At 40.0% G+C, this 21746-nt stretch overlaps 1 protein-coding gene across 4 annotated transcripts in view; it reads right to left on the bottom strand.

Moving 5' to 3' along the window:
• mllt3 (MLLT3 super elongation complex subunit) overlaps window positions 1-18474 on the bottom strand; it is a 157809-nt gene extending 139335 nt beyond the window's left edge. For 3 of the 4 annotated variants that reach the window (XM_041187005.1, XM_041187006.1, XM_041187008.1), the window contains exons 1-2: window positions 18296-18474; window positions 17779-17962 (exon numbers count right to left, since the gene is read on the bottom strand). In XM_041187005.1, coding sequence (XP_041042939.1) covers window positions 17779-17962; window positions 18296-18307 — 196 coding nt within the window. In that variant the 5' untranslated portion in view covers window positions 18308-18474. Of the gene's footprint in view, window positions 1-17778; window positions 17963-18291 lie in introns of all 4 variants that reach the window. The other variant, XM_041187007.1, reaches the window with a different exon arrangement.
• Window positions 18475-21746: the final 3272 nt, after the last annotated feature.

Below are 21746 nucleotides of genomic sequence, written 5' to 3'. Positions count from 1 at the left end.
ACTGTTCATGACCCCTTCCATTACTTTACTGATGATGGAGAGTAGACTGATGGGGCAGTAATTGGCCAGGTTGGATTTGTCCTGCATTTTGTGTACACGACACACCTGGGCAATTTTCCACATAGCCGGGTAGATGCCAATGTTGTAGCTGTGCTGGAACAGCTTGGCTAGGGGTGTGGCAAATTCTGGAGCACAAGTCTTCAGTACTACTGCCAGAATATTGTCAGGGCCCATGGCCTTTGCAGTATCCAGCGCCTTCAGCCATTTCTTGATCTCACATGGAGTGAATCGAATTGACAGAAAACTGGCATCTGTAATGCTGGGGACCTTCGGAGGAGGCCAAGATGGATCATTCTTCAGCCAAAAATGCCGGATGTTTGTGGCAAATACTTCAGCCTCATCATCTTTTGCACTGCTGTGCTGGGCTCTTCCATCATTGAGGATAGGGCTATTTGTGGAGCCTCCTCCTCCAGCGAGTTGTTTATTGTCCACCACCATTCACGACAGGCTGTGGCAGGACTGCAGAGCTTATATCTGATCCGTTGATTGTGGGGTTGCTTAACTCTGTCTTTCACTTGCTGCTTATGCTGTTTGGCATGCAAGTCGTCCTGTGTTATAGCTTCACCAGGTTGACAACTCATTTTTAGGTATACCTTGTGCACCTCCAGGCATGCCCCCCCTGCGTTCTTCATTGAACCAGAGTTGGTCCCCTGGCTTGATGGTAATGGTAGAGTGGGGGGTACCCCGGGCCATGAGGTGACAGAATGTGGTCGAGTACAATTCTGCTGATGGCCCACAGCGTCTCTTGGATCCCAGTTTTGAGTTGCTAGGTCTGTTCGAAATCTAACTCATTTAGCATGGTGGTAGTGCCACACAACATGATGGATGACATCCTCAATGTGAAGGCAGGACTTCGTCTCTACACTGACTCTGTGGTGGTCACTCCTACCGATACTGTCATGGGCAGATGCATCTGTGGTAGACAGCTTGGTGAGGATGAGGTCAAGTCTGTTTTTCCCTCATTGCGTCCCTCACCACCTGCCACAGACTCAGTCTAGCAGCTACGTCCTTTAGGACTCGGCCAGCTCTGTCAGTAGTGGTGCTGAGCCACTCTTGGTGATGGACATTGAAGTCCCCCACCCAGAATATATTCTGCATCCTTGCCACCTTCAGTGCTTCCTCCAAGTGATGTTCAACATGGAGGAGTACTGATTCATCAGCTGAGGAAGGGCGGTACGTGGTAATCAGGGGGTTTCCTTGCCTATGTTTGACTTGATGCCATGAGACTTCATGGGGTCCAGAGTCGATGTTGAGGCATCTCCAGCGCAACTCCCTCCTGACTGTATACCACTGAGCTGCCATCTTTCCTGGGTGTCCTGCCAGATGGTGATGGTGGTGTCTGGGACATTATCTGTAAGGTATGATTCCATGAGGATGACTATGTCAGGCTGTTGCATGACTAGTCTGTGCGACAGCTCTCCCAACTTTGGTACTAGCCCTCAGGTGTTGCAGGATCGACAGGGCTGCAATTGTGTTGTCGTTTCCAGTGCCTAGGTTGATGCCAGACAGTCCATCCTGTTTCATTCCTTTTTAGCGACTGTTGTAGTGGTTTGTTACAACCAAGTGGCTTGCTAGGCCATTTCAGAGGGCATTTAACAGTCAACCACACTGCAGTGGGCCTGGACTCAAATGTAGGCCAGACCAGGTAAGAACAACAGATCTCCTTCCCTAAAGGACAGTAGTGAACCAGATGGGTTTTTTTTTACAACAATCGACAATGGTTTCATGGTCATCTTTGGACTTCAATTCCAGACTTTTATTGAATTCAAATTTCACCATCTGCCATGGCAGGATTCAAACCCAGCTCCCGAGAGCATTACTCTGGGTCTCCGGATTACTAGTCCAGTGACAATACCACTATGCAATCACCTCCCTAATTTTTCCTCCTCAGTTTCTCCCATTTTCAAAACACTAACTTACACGGGGGTATAAAATGCTCTAGTACTACTAGCTCTCCAGTAGCCAACAAAGAACCCTTTTGTCATTTTGAGACTGACCTGATGTCTACACACTCCATCTAGTGCGTTGTGAATGAGAAGCAGGATCTGGCTGATATGTATCCCAGCACTAAAGAGGGAGAAAAATTGTAATTATACTGTCTTCATACTGAAATCAGCTGAGTACAGATCAAAGATCAAATCATAAACCTTCCAAGTCTATGTGGCTCAGTATGCAATCACATCATCATGTTCATTTTGATCAAACACCCCCCCCACCCAAAATATCTGTATTGGTGTTAAACCCAAAGGGAAATTTAGAAAGCTGAAACATTTGAGTAAATTCATATATAAAAAAAATTATAAGCTTGTACAGGGATTTCAGGCAATTTAAAAATATTAGGCCATGACACCAAAGTTTCATAGAAGTGCAAAGCCAAAGCACAATCACATGGACACTAGACATGCAGTATGAATGCACCTTAAGAGTCCTCCAGGAATAGGGATAGTTTCAACCTGACTTCGTGTGGAACAAGTCACAATATAACATTAGTAGAAACTGGTGCATGTGCAATGGCACAGAGCCAGAGCCATAGCAGAAAACATCAAACCTAAAATTCTGCAATAAAACGTGTTGGTGAATAAGTGAAATGTTGTCATGTGTCGAAAGCAACAAAGGACATCAGAATTATTTTTCCCACCCTCAGCGAGCATCAATATAACTTTCAATTTTAGAAGACAAATGTGTTACCCTCGCTAGTTTTTAAATTGGAGTTCTATCAAGAGGAGACATCAATTTACATTAAGGATATACATGGCAGAAGCAAAGCCTAGTGGGCAAAAGCAGAGTGTAGTAAAAAACCACACAGATCAAGTCTCAGGTTTGTACTTAATTGGCTGTTCTCACCCAGAAGAGCAATAAAGATTCTAGAACTAGGCTCGGTACATGGGTGAGTGAGGAATATGGAAAAAAAACATACAAGTCTCTTTGCTTTTGATTGTTATTTATGGTACTCTGCTTGTACATAGGGTAAAGTAAAATAATTAATATTTTGCAAGTCTCAACATCAAACATAATCCAAAAGTAATTTTATGATTATAAGTAATTGAAGTAGGATTTCCTGGAGACTGCTCATTTGACATGCATTTTGAATAGCTGAAAAGGTTTAATGGAAACTAAAACATTGATACCCAGAAATTTGTTGACAGGCACATGGCTATTACGAGACGATTGCGCAAGGAGGGGGTTAGGATTGGCTGTGATCGTCTCAACTGCTGAATGTCCTGCCAACACTCACCGTCTAGGCCTGGCTCGTGTGTTGAGTTCAGTGGTGAAGTAGCTGATATTCTGGCATCCTTGAAACATAACCCACTCCTCTCACCCTGCAGCTTCCAGAAAGAGAGAGTAGAGACAACTGAGGGATAAATCATATCATCATTCGTGGTGTTGGAGGGGGGGTGGGCGGCAGCGAGAAAACTAAAGTAATCAAGCAGTACAAAATCCAGCACCATTCTTCTAAGGTCAGTTCTGCATAGGTAGTCACTCTGAAAGCAAGGACACCTGTCTAAATTGAGTTTGTTACTGCTTTAACGGGTTTCAGTCTTATTCATTTGTCAGTGTGTAAAAACAAACAGGAACAACACCCCCCAATTGGGAGTTGTAAAGATCATAGAGAGTAGAGAGAGAGAGAGAAAAACTGCTGGCCCTTTGTAGTTACCAATTTGCTACTTCCCATTTGGTTAAAAGTGCGTCAGCAAGATTGATATTTTGAATAATCAGATATGTCTAAAGATAAGCTTAAAATTCAGGCTACTGGGGTCTAAGCAACACAACTCAAGTGCTAAAAAAAAGTTGTACATTAACAAGTTGTATTGTTTGCACTTACATTCAACAACTTTAAAAAACACTGACTGGTTTAAACAAATGCCATTTGTTTTACTCTAGTGAACAAAGCACAAAAACAAAGAAAAAAGTGTGGGAACCAAAACAAACAAAATTATGCAATTCCAAAAGTAGGTACAATCTTGCTTCCATTTGAACCCAAGTGCATTTAAAATGATATTTAAACTCACTACAAAAAAATTCTTGGAATAGTTGCTGCAGAAAGCAAAACATTGACACAGTTATAGGTTGCCCTTTGTCATTAGCTGGAAAAAATTAAGTTTCAATTGTTCTTGGCTATAACACAATGGAGTAGGATACCTGGGATAGTGTACATCTCACTCTGCTAGACATCAAGCTTTACTGAGGGTCTTCATGTGGCAATGATTGGTCAAAAAGCGGTAGCTTAAGACTGCAATTAAACAGCATATTTTGCAAAGGTGCAAGTAATTAAAATAAAAATCAACAAACAGCAGCCTAACTCAATTCAGATTGCAAGCAACATTCTATGGATGCTGGAAATTGAAAAACACAAAAAAAGTGGAAAAACCCAGATCCAGCAGCATCCGTGGGGAGAGAAACAGAATTAATGTTTCAAGTCCGTATGACTCTTCATCAGAGGTCAGGCTTGAAGATTTTAAAATTGCCACCGGGAAGAGGGAGAAAGAAATGCTCAGTGCATGCACGTGCAGGATTCTACTGCTGACAGTGAGGTTCAGCCAACAGGACAATTCCAATCCTAAAACACAGGATCACAAATTGTGGAACCACAGCCGGTAACTGCAACCTGACAACTATTTGTGAAATTGGGATTAATTTTCCAGAGGTTCAACTGAAACTGTACATTTCTGCAGCTTATGAACAAGACAAAAATTCTTAAAAAACCAACTTGAGAGCCAACAGGTCTTGCAGGACATAGCCACTTGTATCAAACAATCAGTTATCTAGAAATTCAACAGTGAGGTTGCAAAAAAAGTGTTCCTACTAACACAATATGGTGACTATTCTATTCCCAACCACAGCATTAAGCTCCATGAAATGCAAGTCAAGGAAAATATTACTTCAAGCTCATTGCAGCTTCCAAGTAACTGTTTTATATTCACATATAAATCAGAAACCATTTTGTCATTGAGACTATTACATCAATGAGCTGTGACTTTTGTACTCCAGATGTTCACTGTCCTAAAAGCAGGATAGAAATGTTACAAGAATAAAGTTTTTTTTGCAGCAGCTCACGATTTAAAGAGGAAGTGACCCAGCAGCAGACGACCTTATTAACTATGCTTCAATAAACTACTTCCTGAGAAGTCCTTTCATTGAGAAAACCATATAAGAATTTGTATTTATGGTGCAGTTCCTGTTTACACGTTCTTTCCAGCTCCCTTTGCTCTCCCATTTCTTTTTTTTGTTTCTTGCTAGCAGCACCAACCTGTCACTTCAAAGCTATCCTTTGTGTTCTACCTATAGAAGTTAGGTATGATTTCTGGCAAGTCATAAAACAATTACTGCCAAATTCTTGGCTTCTCTTTGATTTCTAGGCTTGCCTTGAGGTTCAAAGCAATTGGTGAGCTCTAACCTCAACATGTTACCCTGGGCATACCAATTCTTTTAAACATGTTTTTGACAGATTTAAAAGATAAAGTATTTGCCATTTGAGGAAGAATTTAAGATTCAAGGATAAGCATAAAGATCCTCAAAGACATAAAGGATCAGTAATTGTGTTCAGCATTCAGAAAGTGCCAAAACATAAATAAACATTCCTAATACATAAAACAATTTAAAATTAAACATATGTGCAAGAGATAATGAAGAATCTTGTTCAAATAATGAACTTGAAGGCATTTTTCAGCCAAAAAAAGTGATGTGATTTAGTTTCAAATAGTTATAATATTACCAACAGTTCTCCGTGATTACTGAATAACATACAGGAAATTTGCATTCTATAACAACTCAAATACATATGCTACATATTAATGAAAATCTATTGCCAGAATTCTCAATTTAAAAAAGAAACAAATTTAGGCTGTAAGTTATGTAAAAATCAGCTAAATGTGGACCTGCATAATTATAAATTTCTCAGTACAACAAAACTATTAGCACATTGCATTATTTCAACTATTTAGGCCAACCTGTCCCCAAGTAAACCAGGATGTATTTGTAGTCTAACCCAAAGTGGTTATTGTGGTAAGGAGGTGGGATAGGGAGAAAACAAATTAAAATGAAGCTGCACAAATGTTGGCCACAAACAAGTTCCATGTTATTTTTGTAGCTGCATCACTAAGCCAGAAAACTCGAAATTCTGTAAATTTGAATACCCACATAGGGAAGTAACTTCAAGTGTATACTTGTGCACATCTGCGCTAAGATGGAAGGAATGAAAAAATGCTGCCTTGCAGATTCAGGTTTTGCATTCCAACTAAATCAATTCAAATTGCTCCTGTTACTTTTGCTTTGGAACAACTGCCGTGGTTGTGTTTACATATAAACAATAAACTGTTTCATCGTATACTCAAATAAAGTAAGATCCAAATTGAAGACAGAAAGATGTGCATTTAAGTAGCGCTCTATACAACCAAATGTCTCAAAAGCACTTGAGTCAATGAAGTACTGTTTTAAAAAAATTATATTCACTGCTATAAAATGTAGGAAATGCAGCAGCCAATTTGCACTCAGCAAGGTCCCACAAACAGCATGTGATAATGACCAGATAATCTGTTTTTGTGACGTTGATTGAAGCAAATTCTACAGTAGTTGAACAAAGCAAAGTAATGGAGTAGAAACCAGTTTCTCTTCCACCTAAGTGTAAAAGTTTATCTTGGCGCATTCCTTCAAATGAACTCTGCTACCATGTTTCACATTCTTTTAAAAGGATTTCTTTTTAAAAAACTTGCATTTCTATCATTCTTTCATTGCCTTTGAATATCCTGCAATGTTATACAAACAATTATTTTTGAGGTGTAATCACTATTGTTATGTAGGCCAACAAAGCAGATAATTTACACATAGCAAGATTCCACAAACTACAATAACGATGAGATGACTGAATCAGTTAAATCTGTTTTAGTGGTGTTGGAGCAGGCAGTGCCAACAGGAACAATCCAGCAGCAGCCAGTAAGTGAGCAGGAGCATACAGGCCGAGCACCCTCCTCTCCTCACTCTCTGGCTCCAACTGAAGCGACAACGAGCAAACGTCGCTCTTTTAAAGCCAACCTAATAAAGTAAATCAACAAAATGAGGGATAAAGGAAACACTGCCCCCAAGTCAGGTTAGTGGTGTTGCTGTGGAACAACTGTTGACCTGGACGCCAGAAGAACTCAAAACAAAAACAAAAATTGCTGGAAAACTCAGCAGGTCTGACAGCATCTGTGGAGAGGAAGACAGAGTTAACGTTTCGAGTCCATATGACTCTTCTTCGGAACTGAAGGAATCATATGGACTCGAAACGTTAACTCTGTCTTTCCACAGATGCTGTCAGACTTGAATTTTTCCAACAATTTTTGTTTTTGTTTCAGATTTCCAGCATCTGCAATCTTTTGCTTTTACCAGAAGAATTCTATTCTTCAAATAATGTCACAAGGCCCTTTTACATTCATTTGAACAGGCAGATAAGACCTCAGCATCATAATGCATCCAAAAATGGCAGTGATAGCAGTATTCTACTGAAATAGCAATGATATGTACATGTCTTGGAATGGGACTTGAACCTAAAAAACTTTCCAATTCACAAGCAACAGTGCCACCAGCCAAGGTTATCCTTCATACTAGTCTTTGAAGGGGTCATAAAGACTGACAATTTATTGCACTAGAAGTACCATCATAAAAAAGGAAGCTTTGCTGACTAACAATAAGTCAAAAAAATTTTTCCCCACAAATAAGGACAAGTCATTGCAAGACCTTAAGTACGTTTCATCCAAATAAAGGAATAAATATTTCCAATGATATAAAATTTTAGCCTCAGGTCAATTACTGTTAGATTTTACATAATTCCACTCAACTTCAGGGATCAGGAACTCAAATGCTGACAAGATGATTGCTTTGTGGAACCCTCCATTCAGTCCGCAAAAGCAACCCTTCCAGTTGCCTGTCATTTTAATCCTACACCTCGTTCTCATGGTGACCTCTCTGCAAGGAACAGCACCTCATCTTTCAATTGGGCACTTTAAGCTTTCTGGGCTAAGTAGTGACTTCAACAATTTCGAACTGTAGCTTTGGCACCCCATTTTGTTTCCCTTTCCTTTGCCATTTTTGAGAGAAAAAAGGCACAACCATTGTTTTTTTGACAGCATTGCCCATTCACATCTCCTCTGGACATATTTTGGTTTTTACTTGCCCCATTAACACTCCCTTTGGCCTTGTACCATGAACCGTTTTGTCACTTAATCTCAGTTCTGATGGAAGGTCATGGACTTGAAGTGTTAATCTTTGTTTCTCTCTCCATATATGCTACTTGACCTGGTGAACATTCCCAACATTTTATTTTTATTCTGTATGAAAACTCAAGCTTTGTTTCACAAGTAAACACAGCACTCAAAGAAACGCTCTCCAACTTTTTTCACAGCTTCGTTTTCTTAATTGGTCTGAGTTTTTACCTCAACTACCCTGCCCCTTCTGAAAGTTTGTTCCATTTGTTGATCATTATGAAAGAATCTTAAATTTGCCTCTGTGAATTTAACTTACGCAACTTTTGGCTTCATCATAGAATAGCTGCATCACAAAAAGGAGGCCATTTCACTCATTGTGTCCATGCTGGCCCTTTACAAGAATAACTCAGCTAGTCTCACTCCTCTGCCATTTCCCTACAGCCCTTAATTATCCAATTCCCTTTGGAAAGCCACAACTGAATCCACCTCCATTACACTCTCATGCAGTGCATTCCATATCCTCAGCACTTGCTACTTATAAAAAGATTTTCCTTCATGTTGTCTGGTTCTTTTGCCATTCAACCTTAAAATCTGTGTTCTCTGGTCCTCAACCCTTCCCACTAATGGGAACAGTTTCTTCTGACATACTCTGTTCAGACCACTCCTGATTTTTAACATCTCTATCAAATCTCCTCTCAATTTTCTCTTCTGAAGGAGAAGAACCCCAGCTTCTCCAATATATCCACATAATGGAAGTCCCTCACCAGGAAACTTTTCTCTTAAATCTTTTCTGCACCCTTTTTAAAGCCTTCACATTCTTCCTAAAATGTGTCATCCATAATTGGGCACAAATACTCATTTGAGGCCCAACCAGTGTCTTATAAAGGGCAAGTATAACCTCCTTGTTTTTATACACTGCACCCTTATTTATGAAGCCAAGGATCTCATATGCTTTATTAACTGCTTTCTCAATCTGCCCTGCCATCTGCAACGACTTGTGCACATATACCACCCTACCTCGCCCTCCCACCCCTGTTCCCTCTGCTTCTGCTTTAGAATTACTTTATTTTCAACTGCTTCTTCTCGTTCTCCGTACAAAAGCGTATCACTTCACACTTCTCTGCATTAAATTTCATCTGCCACATGTCCACCTGTTCCACCATCCTGTCCACATCCACCTAAGTCTATTATCTTAGCATTGAAGAGGAATCATATGGACTTGAAATGTTAATTTGGTTTCTCTCTCCACAGATGCTGTCAGACCTGAGTTTTTCCAGCATTGTTTTTATTTCAGATTTCCAGCATTCGCAGCATTTTGCTTTTACCTAGCATTATCTTCCTCAGTGCAGAATACTTACAAGTTTTGTCATCCACAACTTTTGAACTTGTGCCCTACACACCCAAGTCTTAGTAATTAGCATAAATCAAGAAAAGTTACGGTCCTATCAATGATCCCATAGAATCCCGCTGGACACCTTCCCCCCCAGTCCGAAAAACAATTCTTCCCCATTAATCTGTTTCATGTCACGCAGCCAACTTTATATCCATGTTGTCACTTTCCTTTTTATTTCATCAGCTTCAACTTTAATAAAGTGCCACATAACAGTCTTGTCAGGAAAATCAAAAACCTCAAGCAAGGTAATCAAACACAATTTGCCCTGAACAAATCTGTGCTGGCTTTCTTTAATTAATCCATATTTGTCCAAGTGAATATCAATTTTGTTAAGGCAGGGAGTGAAGAGGTTTAGGTAAGGGGGTTGGAGATGTGAAGCGCAGCAAATAAATTGCTAAGAGACCGAACCAAGTAGTATCAGAAGGATACATGGCTAAAGTTATATTAATAGGACAGGACACAATTGAGAGAGAGAGTTTTAAGAGCAAGTATGTTCACCTGCTGTCCCAGCCAGCAGGTATCCCTCAAATCAACATCAAAATGCAAGATCATGTTTTTCACTGATGTTTTGAGACACCTTGTTGTGCACAAATTGGCGGCCACATTGACATTTTAAAAAAAATAACAGCGATCACATAATAAAAAAATAAAGTAGTTCACTGGCTGCCAGGTGCTTGGAACATCATGGTTGTTGTCGAACACATGCAAGTTCTACTTTTACTAAATGCCCAATTATGCTTCCAAGATGGGTAGGAAATGGAAAGGGTAGGCAAAAGGTGCAAACAAAAGCAGTAAAACAGAAGAGTGAAGAAAAACAATTAGGGGAGATAAGTGAATGTGTAGCCCCCCAAAAAAGGAAGAGTTGAGAAAGCTTTTGGCATAGCAAGGCAAAGGAATTTAAAAGGAAGAGATCTGAATGCTGGGGCTTGATGGCTAGAAATTTTAATCATGAACCATGTTTTTCCTAGGTTAGTCTCCTAATAATATCATGGTCAGTAGCTTCACAAAACCTTGGCATTAATTGATGCTCAGAAAAGCAAATGTAACACACACCAGAGTTTCGATTTTCATCCAAACATCCAAAACTTCTTTACTTATTCAGTGAAATCTAGAAGTCAAAGCCCCTTAAATTAGAAATATAACTAGCATAGAAAAAGTTTTCCACCAGAATGGAAAGTCACAATTTATGCAAGTTCCTGAAGTTCTTTTAGGACACCCACCAATTTGGGCCTCTCATTAGAACAGAGGGGTGGTCTACACGGTTCCTGGGTATCCATAATTGCTTACATGAATGGCCGCTTGTGGTCAACAGATTCACAGAAGCTACTTCTTATTTGGACAAGGGACATTCCCTACTTTAATATTAATCTTTTAAAAATCAGGCAAAAAATTTTGATTAAAAAAGTGTGCATCTCCTTTCTCTTCCAGAAAAAAAAGTAGTTAAAAACACCCCCACCCCCCCAAAAAACATGTAAATTTCTTCAAGTTAAATTCTCCATTCAAAAAATTGTGGAGACGTAACATTCTTTTGAAAATAAACACATGCTCCTTTTCCACTCACATCGCGCTAAGTGGTTAGCAGATTTTGTCATAAAATTACATCTACTAGAAAGTTGCACCAATTTTTGGAATGCTTAATTAAAATTCATTTGATGACTTATAGACAAGTATCATGTATAGGCAAAGATTTTAAATAAATTTATATGCAAAGCCTTTAAATGTGGAATAGACTGCCATCTAGTTGCGGTGCAACTTAAGAAATGAGGCAAAATCCTGAATTAAGCCAGAGCCTGAAAGTTTAGCATGAAGAAGCTCCCCCTCTTCCCTTTCAGTTTTGACAGGGACGATGAGGGGTTAACAGTAGCCATTTCACACCCTGCTCCACCATTTCCAGTACACAAAGCATATTTTGACAACTTTACAGGAAGGATGGCACACATAGCTTCCAAGAGTTTACTAAGCCAGCTATCAAATTCTTGCCTATCCAGGGCTGTGAGGATAGAGTGCGGGTAATCTTTTGCATATTTGTACCCAATTAACAAATAGATATTCAGTCTCAATGTGAACATGCCAACAATCAAGTCCAATTTGCAATGCATCCATATCCTTCTCTGTTCTCAGTGTTGCTTTATGCCACCCTAAAAACAGACTTAATATTAAAAAAGCACTTCTAATCAGGTTGTTGCTGTAAATAAACCAAAACCTATTTAACAACACTCAAAATCAGCATATCCAAAAGACATCAAGCCCCTGTCTGAAGTTTTAGAAATGTGACAAAGGAGCAGTTATGGACAGGGAAGCAAGTGCAATAGGAACTTAAAGATATGCTCCTCTATGTAAAGTTAGAGATGATTTTGTCATTGCTAAAATTCCATCGCCAATCAAAGTGATAAGTGTAAGAATTTCAATGCTGCAGATTGCATTTTTTAAATATGTGCGCATAGAGAATGATTTACTTTGCATCTGGCTGCATTATGCTTAATCTGGGTACATTCAATGCCAGCATCCAATGCCTAGAAAGGGAAAATGTTCCATTTACAGCTGCAATTCCTCACGAGGATTAGTAGAAACATTACATGGCTTATGAAGTCTGGTGCAAATCAAGGAGGTTTGAGGACACCCTAGTATGCATATAAAGTGGAGGTAAGGGAAGGATGATAATTTAAAATAGAAGCATTAATACCTGACTTGCTTCAAAACCCAACTAAATACACTTAGGCAAAAGCACAGGTAATGCAAATCTAGAACAGAAACAGAAAATGCTGGGAATACTCAGCAAAAATCAGCATCTCTGGTTAACATTTTAACCATAGGCCCTTCATCAGAACACTGATAAGGGTCCACACCCAAAACATTAACTTGTAGACTTGACCTGTCAAGCATTTCTGGCACTTTGTTTTAAATATTTAACCTGTCAAAACTAGCTCACTACACAATTAAGCACTCCCCTGATTCAGATCTTAAAAAAGATAAATTTTACTGATTCACCTCTTCAAGAACCAAAAAGACAGTAATGCGCATAGAAAAACCTTGTCAGAGGGCTCCAGACAGTATAATGAGACTACCGAAAACCACCAAATGCTTTTGTTAACTTGGTAATTCTTTTAAGAATCATAGTCTGCAATACCACATAAAACAATTCATTACAGGAATAGAGTTAGAATGTGAGAAGGTCTGCCCAAGAAACATTATTAGTGAAATCATAAGGCCTATTATTACTACCAATTATCTGTCAGCAACATCAGAACTTGATGCAGTTGGCCTATACCTACTCTACAGATGAGATAGAAATGCAACTTCAATGTCTCCATCCTCTTCCCACCAATCACATGTATAAACCTTTGATGGCTTTGGGACGTGCTTACTTCCATTCACAAATCAACTGTGCCTTTAGTCCTAAGGTACAAACCTAAAACGCATCAAAACTTGCCCATCTTTCTCTTAACTGCTGATTGACTTATGCATTTCAAGCATTTTGGTTCTCAAACCGAGTGTGCAGTTTAATGAACAAACCAGTCCAAGACACTAACTACAATCATTGTTAAAGGTAAAAAAAAAATCACTATTATACTTGTCAGACAGTTCATATCATTAAAGGAACACAAGATGTCAAAGTCACAAAAGTATCCTCGGGTTTCATCTTTTAAAAAAATCTCACGCATTTCCGGGTCATCGTGCCATGACCAATAAAGTTAGATGTTTCAACTGCTCAGCACTGGGTGTACAAAGAGGATGAGCCAATTCTTAAAAATTTACAGAACAGTATTTTAAGATGAACTTTTGATGGGTGAGCCCAAACTGCAGCCTTGCCAAAAAAAAGTCCCTTAAAACATTTGGCAGCTAAAAGTCTCAAGCTTGTCAGCTCTCCCTCCTACTCAATTTCAGTCAGAAGTCAGAAAAAAAAGTTAAGAAAACCATTTCACACATGTAAAATCTTATTTTAAGCAGTGAAAACACTAATGGATTTTCAAAGTCTTTTCCTGGATTTTGCGACCAGAACTTCTATCCAGCGTATCTCTCAATAAATGTAAAAGGGCGTGAAATGATTAATTTTTTTAAAAAAAATATCAGCTGGAACTTTCCAAAATACATAGGTACTCCTCACAAGGGAACTTTGAAGTGACTATTTCTGGTAAATACAACAACCCTTGCAAAGTCCAGAAAGTTCAGTCATATCAGGGTCAGTACAGGTCTTTCTGACAAGATGCTAAATAAAACACGATGTCTGCCTGTTTAGGTAAACACAGAATTCCTGTGGCCCTATTCAAAGGACAGCAGGGGAGTTCTCCTGGTGGCCTGGCCAATATTTATCCCTCAACCAACACCATCAAAACAGATTTCGCATTGTTAAGCAAGTAAATGTGGCAGTCAATGAATACTCTTCAAAATTAATTCATTAACTGAGCAGCACTTCAGGACATCCGGAAAACATCAGCACTATATAAAAATAAGTGTTTGTTCTTCCTACAGATGACTTTTACACAAGTGTTGTATTCAAGTTACAGTACTGTTTACAATTTCTAACATCATTAACAGTTCCAGACTTTGACTTGTTTGAAATAAATGAAGTATTTCACATTTTTATGAATTGCAGTTCTTTGTACAAATTGATCAATTTTAGCAAGATGACAGGGTTATCCTGCAGTGTGTATATAAACTGCAACTTGTGGATCTTCAGAGGCATCGTTCACTCAGACAGAGAAAGAGCACTTTTATGATGCAGACACCCCAAAATCTGATATCTTTTCCCTTCCTTGCAGGGCTGGATATACCTTCCTGAACTTCCCCACACCACCATCCCCACAACCCCAATCCCAAACAGCAATTCTCTCTTGAATCTTCCTTAGCTGTGCATTTCTTCTCTACAGATTATATTCTCTTGCATTCAATCTTCTTTCTCCCAACATTCCCCACCCCCACCATCCATGGCAGTCTGCCTATTTCCTTCAAGAAGGTAACTCGGTCCTAAGAAGCTTCTCCCTCTCTGTCAGCCTCTATTTCCCCCCTTTATAATTCCACTGAAATAAAATTCTGGAATTCTTTCACAAAACAAACCAGAAAGTCATTCTGGCTAATATGAAGCAGGTTTCATTTTACAAATATTGGAGCCCAATTCTGTACATTTTCGCCAAGCCTCAGATCCTATTGTATATTTCCACTTCCGCTTCTACTCACCCTCCAATGAAATCCATTTCCATGCTTTATTGCCTGAAGACTCAATTACTCCAACAATCTCTATCTCAGATCCTCCCTAAAAAACACCAACAAGAGCTAAACTCCACCACCCTCATGAAGTCCTGCACAACCATCATTCACTCGTCACCTCAAAAGAGGACATTAGAGTTTAAAAATTCTTGTTGAGCTCTACAAATCCCTTCAGGGTTGTATCCCATCACAACTCTGCAAGTTTATGTTCCTGCTTTAATCTCTCTTACCTTGCTTTCTTTTTAATTCATAAACCTTGGAGTGCCCTCCCCAAACCTATTTATCTTACTGTTTCCTATCTCATTTTTCCAAACCTAAACTTTTTCTTCACCATATTTTCAACCAACTGCTGCCGCTTGATTCAGTCTCTGATAATGTGAAGTGCCCTGGGCTAACAAAAGGAGATATTCCACGAATGCAAGTTATTGTAAAGCCAGGCATCTACTGTTTATTTTTAATTACTACCACAAGCTGCATATGTAATTGGTTAGCATACAAATTGCTTTTCCTGTCACTTTCAATTTTATAGGTTTGAAGACAGCAACTAGGCTCACTTTATGTGACAAAATTATATCAGGTGTTATTTATCAAAGTATACAACATCAGAGGTCCTTTGACAAGTTCAAAAGGAGTTAAGTTACCATAACAAACAAGCGAATGTAAAGCTGTCTCAGATTTTACTATGCTATTGTATGCCTCTGAAGACCTCAGAATCAATTGATAATTAATCAAGCATGGTTACAATCTAATTTAACTAACATGGGATGTCAAATACCACATTTCATAAATGGACAGGTGAATGAGCGAATAAACAAATGAATGAATATCAGAGGCTCTCTGACCTTTTTATGATGCCTTGAATCATTACAATTCATCTATTCATCATAAAGTATATACACATGAATTGAGGAGCATGTGATTTTACCTAAACAATGAGTCAACTGGTTGACACCAGCAAAGTAAGCATTCCTTATTGACTTACAATAATGATTTAACTGAGCTGCAAATTTGTATACCCATCCCATTCAAATGCAAAAATCTTGAGCATGACACCCAAGGAAAAAATTGAAGTTTTTGAACAGCTAGTGCCTTCTGCATACAGGGACATTAAGTTAACTCCCAAGTACCAGATCTTGAAGGGAAAACAAAACACTAATTTTCTTAGGTTGGCCCATGAGAAAAATGTGACTGATATTTCTGTCTGCCCCCATAAGGTCAAATGGTCCCCAAAAATTAACAGTTGCAGAATAGGGAAAGCAGAGGTCAGAACCACTTGAGGGTGGTGAAAAACAGATACAATGACTTCAAAAAGAAACTGGATGGACACCAGTGAAATAAATTTGCAGAGCTATGGGGATGATGGGATTGACTGGATTGCTCCAGATAGAGAGCCAGCATGGACTCGAGGATCGAAAGGCCTCCTTTTGTGCCCAAAACTCCATAAAATAAAATGAACGCGATCAAACTTAATTCAGGAGACTGTAGATTTTGAACAAGATGATGCTATCCTTTCCACCCAAAAGATACACCAATTTTGATAGCAGGTAATAGGGAATATGTTAAAATGCTGCTTTGTGATCAAAGGTAGTTCTGACATTTAAAAAGGGTAAGGCAGGGCGCTGTTCCTGCTGGACCGCTTCCCCCTCAATCCTGTTTCCCAGTGAACCCCAGTTTCCTTAGCGCTGGAACACAGCAGCAACCAGCCGATACTGCGCTGGGCGCTTCTCCACAAACCAAACACCGGGACGAGCAGGAAATACACCAGTTAACACATTTCTCGAGCACTCCAGCAGATTGAGAGAGACACATGCACAAATTGTATAAATTAAACTCCGGGCTTGTTAAACAGTGACTTTAACCTTAATTCGCACGATTATAACCAACGCACCAGTTGCGCACCTGGCAACCTCAGCTCAGAGTACTTGGCAGAACAAGAAGCAGCCCAATCAAGGCATTGCAAAAAGAGACGTGCAGTTATAAATGAAATTGCCAAGTCTTTCAAGCTCGGGAACATTACGGGAACTTCCCATCATGTTTGCTGTGCAAAATGACACATATGAAGTTTTACCTGATTGAACAGTTCGAGTCTGATTAAGGGGCTAGGTTCAAAGCTAACTTTTTTCGGATGCTGAGATCTGCAGGGTATTTCCAGATTTACCTACAAAGTTCTGGTATTTTACATCTACACCTTTGATTAGAGAAGTTAGGCTTTGCAGACAAGTGCAATGTCTAAATGCAATGTCTCTTCGCACTTGTGTTTGTCACTACCGCACTTAGTGCAATTTTAACTCAAGTTTCCGACCGCAAATGGGTGTTTCTTAAAAGTAAAGTTGACGAACCAAACGCAGACTGAATGGTTGTTGCCCGCATTTATTTAACAATAGGCAATGAAAGCAATTCCGGAAGATTAACGGAAAATGCCCAGTTCTAATCCCAGCTGTCTAATTCTGCAGTATTAGAGATCACAGATCCGAACAACAAACGTGTAAACTAACACTTTCTGCCACCATCCCAAAACACATGCTAAATTTGGGAAAAAATGTTTCAGTAACTAATGCAAACTCAATCTACTGCTACCAAATCAAAACATCAGCATAATTTCAATATTTTTTAAAAAGTTTGTTTGAAATCGTTACTGCCAGTTTAATCTAAGGCTGATCTAGGTAGCAGAGAATGTGAAGCTCAATGCAAAGGTTATATCACTACATTAAATAACAAACACGGCAATATTTAAACATTATTGCACAAGCTTATTGCAAATGCCTTGCTGCTATTGTTTCATAAACCCACCCACTCCCAGCGGACTCTGAGGACACCTGAGCTTAACATGAACGCAGAAAGGTTATGACCCGCAGCAAGCAAAACTCAACAGAAAACACAACCGGGTTTTAAAAAAATATTTATATGTTATATAGTTTTGTTGCTGAATTCTTTCCTTACCACGCTTAGGTCTGGGGAAGCTGTCGTGCAAGTGAAAGACGACTTTCTCCACAAAGTGCTGAATATTGCTGTGCTCCGGACCCCTGACAAAGACCATCCAGTCGTGGGTGAAACCTTCCACCGTGGGTTTTTTCCGAACCTGGGCCCGATGGCCTAGCTCCAGTTTAACCTGAACAGCGGCACACTGAAAGGGAGAGAGAGACAGCACATTAAACACGAGCAGGAGCCTCGGCGCCGGGAGCCCGGGATATGGAGAGGAGAGAGAGAGAGAGAGAGAGGGGGGGGGGGGGGGAGTAGGGGGTCCAACGGCGACAGGAGCGGCGAAAGGCGCCAGGGCTCCTCCGAGCCTCCCTCCCCCTGCACTTGGACACCATGGGGGAAGCTGGCCGCTTTTTGCAATCTTCAGGCATGTGCCAACAACAAAAAAAAACTCCGGGCAAAAAATATATATAAAACACCCTGTCAGCTACGGGCCACTTGGCAGCAGAGATGTTGTGTCTTTTTGCGGCTTACTTACCGAGGCGGCCATCCTCACAGAGAGACAGGCCTCAGAGGCAGTTGATGCAAAGTGAAGAGTTGCTGTGGGGGTTTGGTATGAGAGTACAGACGGAGCCCCCGCCGATGGCGGACATTGTATATACACTCACTCACACTCTCTCTCTCACTCTGTGTGTGTGTCTCTCTCTTATTACTCACTGAGAGGGAGTCCGGCCGCCCCGAGCATGCGCGTTGCCCCCCACCCCCCCACTTCACTCTCACTCACTCTCTCTCTCAGACAGGCTGAGCACCTTCAACATTGGATACAATCAGCTCTCTCACTGACAGAGCGAGCCCAGTGCACGAATACCAGGGTAAAATCAACCCCATACCCACACAGGTACACATATATACAAACACTAAACACAGGCAGAGAAGCAAGGACATATTTATTGTTATTGCTCTGAAAGACCCAGCTGGAAAGTGTACAGACAGAAAGGCCAGCTCGAAGGGAAAATAAGCCTTCCCTGGCAATTGAAAGGACTTGTAAACAATATTTGCTGGGGTAAGAAGAAAAAATATATTCCCATCATAGGGGAGGTGTGATTATTTTTATGGAGAATGATAAAATGCACAGCATGTCTCTGTAAAAAGAAACGTGCATGGTTTCTCTGCTAAAGTCACGCCGTGTGGATGGTCAGCTATATTTCCGCAACAGTGACATCAGTAGTGTGAACAGCTAGGGAACACTGATATCGTATTTATGCCGACAAATCCCAGAAAGAAACGAATCCCTTTCTTTATCCCTTTGCCTTTCCTGTCATTTATTGGTCTTGGTGCACAGGACACAGCGGATCGGAAAACGTGCGCTGCAAGCTCCACATCACTGCCGCTATTCAGCCCACAGGGGGCGGCAAGTGGACGTTGTGGAAGGACACCGCACAAACATTGCTTTCAGAGCAGCAGAGATAAAGCAAAACTATGCGTTTTTCTGTGGGAGGCAATGATCTAATGTATTCAAACTCTCACTCGATGAAAAATGTAACTTAATTTTAACGTGAATTAATAAAGTGCATTTCTCAATGAAAGATCTTGCAAAAATACAGGAGGTAAATCTGCCAGATGAAAGACACCTGAGAATCCTGGAGCAAAGGGACCAAAAGATATTCCCCTCACAAATAAGTCGTCTGAGTCTGAACAGGAACCCTCTCGAAATGTCAACAAAATATTTTCGGGTCATAAAAGCGGCTGTTCGTTGTTCATTTGGTTGCCTAAGAGTATTATTTCGATTCTGGAACAAAACTCGGCAACATGGCTCATCACATCATTGGACTGACTATCAGTACGTTAAATCAGATCTGATCAACTCAATGGGCTACATTTCAGAATTTGTAAAATAGCAGAACACCGAAGAAACGTTCGGCACCGCGTTTTAAATATATCTATTACATGAGTTTAATATTCATCCATCAGTTGGTACTAAAGTAGTTTATTTATTTCTACCCGCATTTTGTACGAGGTGTTTATTTACTGGAATAGGAAGAAGTGCCGCTGTGTAACAGTCTTCACCGTCCGGGCCCTTTGATATATGTAAATACTGATGAAACTCTGGCGCTTGTTGAATATACGCCTGAAATGAGATTTATAAACTGAATCTACTCTTAATCGTACGGTCCTAATACTGAGCACGATGCATCCTTCAAAATATTTTCTGCATTTGTCGGTTCCCCGCACTGGCTGCTTATTCTGCGCGTAAATCAACACTTCCGGTCCGTATACTTAGATGTATTTATCGGGCGCATCAATAAATCGATAACTATTAAATTGCAGTCTAGTTCAGGCCACAGTTCTTCAACATAACATTCTGCATTCGACGTTATTATTCCTGGTTTAGCCGCAGTGTACTTAAATCAACGTTTAATAACTTTGTAACAACTTTCTTCATTATGGTGTACTTCTTTTACCGCCCGCGACATCCCCCAACCAGCCGCAAACTGAGAAGATAAAGCGAAGAACATTTATATAACGCCTGTCATATGTTCTCATGACCTCCCAAAGCGCTTTACAGCCAATGGACTTCTTCTGACGCGTAGTCCCTTGTTATTTTGTGGGCAAAGGACGCAGCCAATTTGCTCCCATCGAAGTCCCACAAACGTCAATAGAGTGAATGATCAGTTAATCTCTTTATTTCATGTTGGTTGAGGGATGCCAGCTCGGACAGTATTTTGCTTCGGCGTCATTAGCGGAATCTCCTGTTGTTCTTAAAATGGTGCCATGGGATCTTTTGCCTATACCTGAGTAGGTAGACAGTAACCTCTAGCATCATTTCACTGGAGTGTCAGTTTAGATTGTTGTTTCAGAAAGATGTTGCCTCTAGTTCTTTTGTTAATCACTTTAAATCTGATTATCAACCTATCTTTCTGCCACTGGGCAAATTGTCTTTATTTATTCTATCAAAACCATTCATGATTTTGAACACCTCCTTCAGACCTCCTCTTAACATTCTCTAACTTCTCCAGTCTCTCCAGACAACTGAAATTCTCTTGTACCATTCTAGTTAATCCTTTCTGCACCCTCAATACTCTTCCTGATGCAGGGTATCTAGAACTGACACATGTTATGCCCACAGCCAATGTTAATTGCTGCGCAGACCAAATCCCAGAGGGAAACAACCTTTTTTTTGTATTCTGAAATGGAAAAGAAGATGTACCAATCTCAGCAGGAAGAGATGCAGTAACACTTGTAGGATTTTTACAAATTAAAAATAAAAGTTTTATTAATAAAAAATAAAATAAAATAAAAATAAATACACAAGATTACAGTTACACAATTAAGGCTCGTCTTACAAAATATTCCCTGGAAAACTCTCTACTTGGTCAAACTCACAAGTAACCACGTTCCAGGCAACACTCCCTTGTAGATGTTTACATTTGAAATCCAGTAATATTACACAAGACAAACTGCTGTAGCTTCAATAAAGGTGTACCACATGACCTTTACCCTCTTGCACTCTGTGGTGGAATCCACTTCAGAATAAAACTGCTTACTGCAGCCCAAGACTTTTCCAGTTTGCCCAGATAGGTGATTCAAACTGCATCCTCTCCCAGCACAGGGCTCCAGCTATCTCAACAGCTCAAACAGCTTCAGCTATCTCCAGCTCAATAGCTATCCAGCTCAATGGCTATCTCTAGCTTAACAGCCTTACACAGTAACTCTAATATATGGTTTTTCACTTTTATCTCAGTCTCATTGTTCTTATGAAACTCAAATCCTTCCAAATATAAGATATTTTATGTTTCTATCTTGTCTTTGTGGTTGGATCAATAAAATATCATATCCCCACCACTTGATTACCTATGGACTTCTGCAAGATGGAACCATTTTACTTTACACCTCTGACTCCCCTTTGATATTCAAACAAACTCTCGATTTACCTAAAAATGCAAATGTTAGATCTAACCTATTTACTTACACTCAACTTAACACCTCTA

This window comes from Carcharodon carcharias, chromosome 4, assembly GCF_017639515.1.
Source record: "Carcharodon carcharias isolate sCarCar2 chromosome 4, sCarCar2.pri, whole genome shotgun sequence".
In the NCBI taxonomy this organism is placed as follows: Eukaryota; Metazoa; Chordata; class Chondrichthyes; order Lamniformes; family Lamnidae; genus Carcharodon; species Carcharodon carcharias.
The sequence above is the reverse complement of the archived record's forward strand: the minus strand, read 5'-3'. Positions and strand labels throughout refer to the sequence as shown.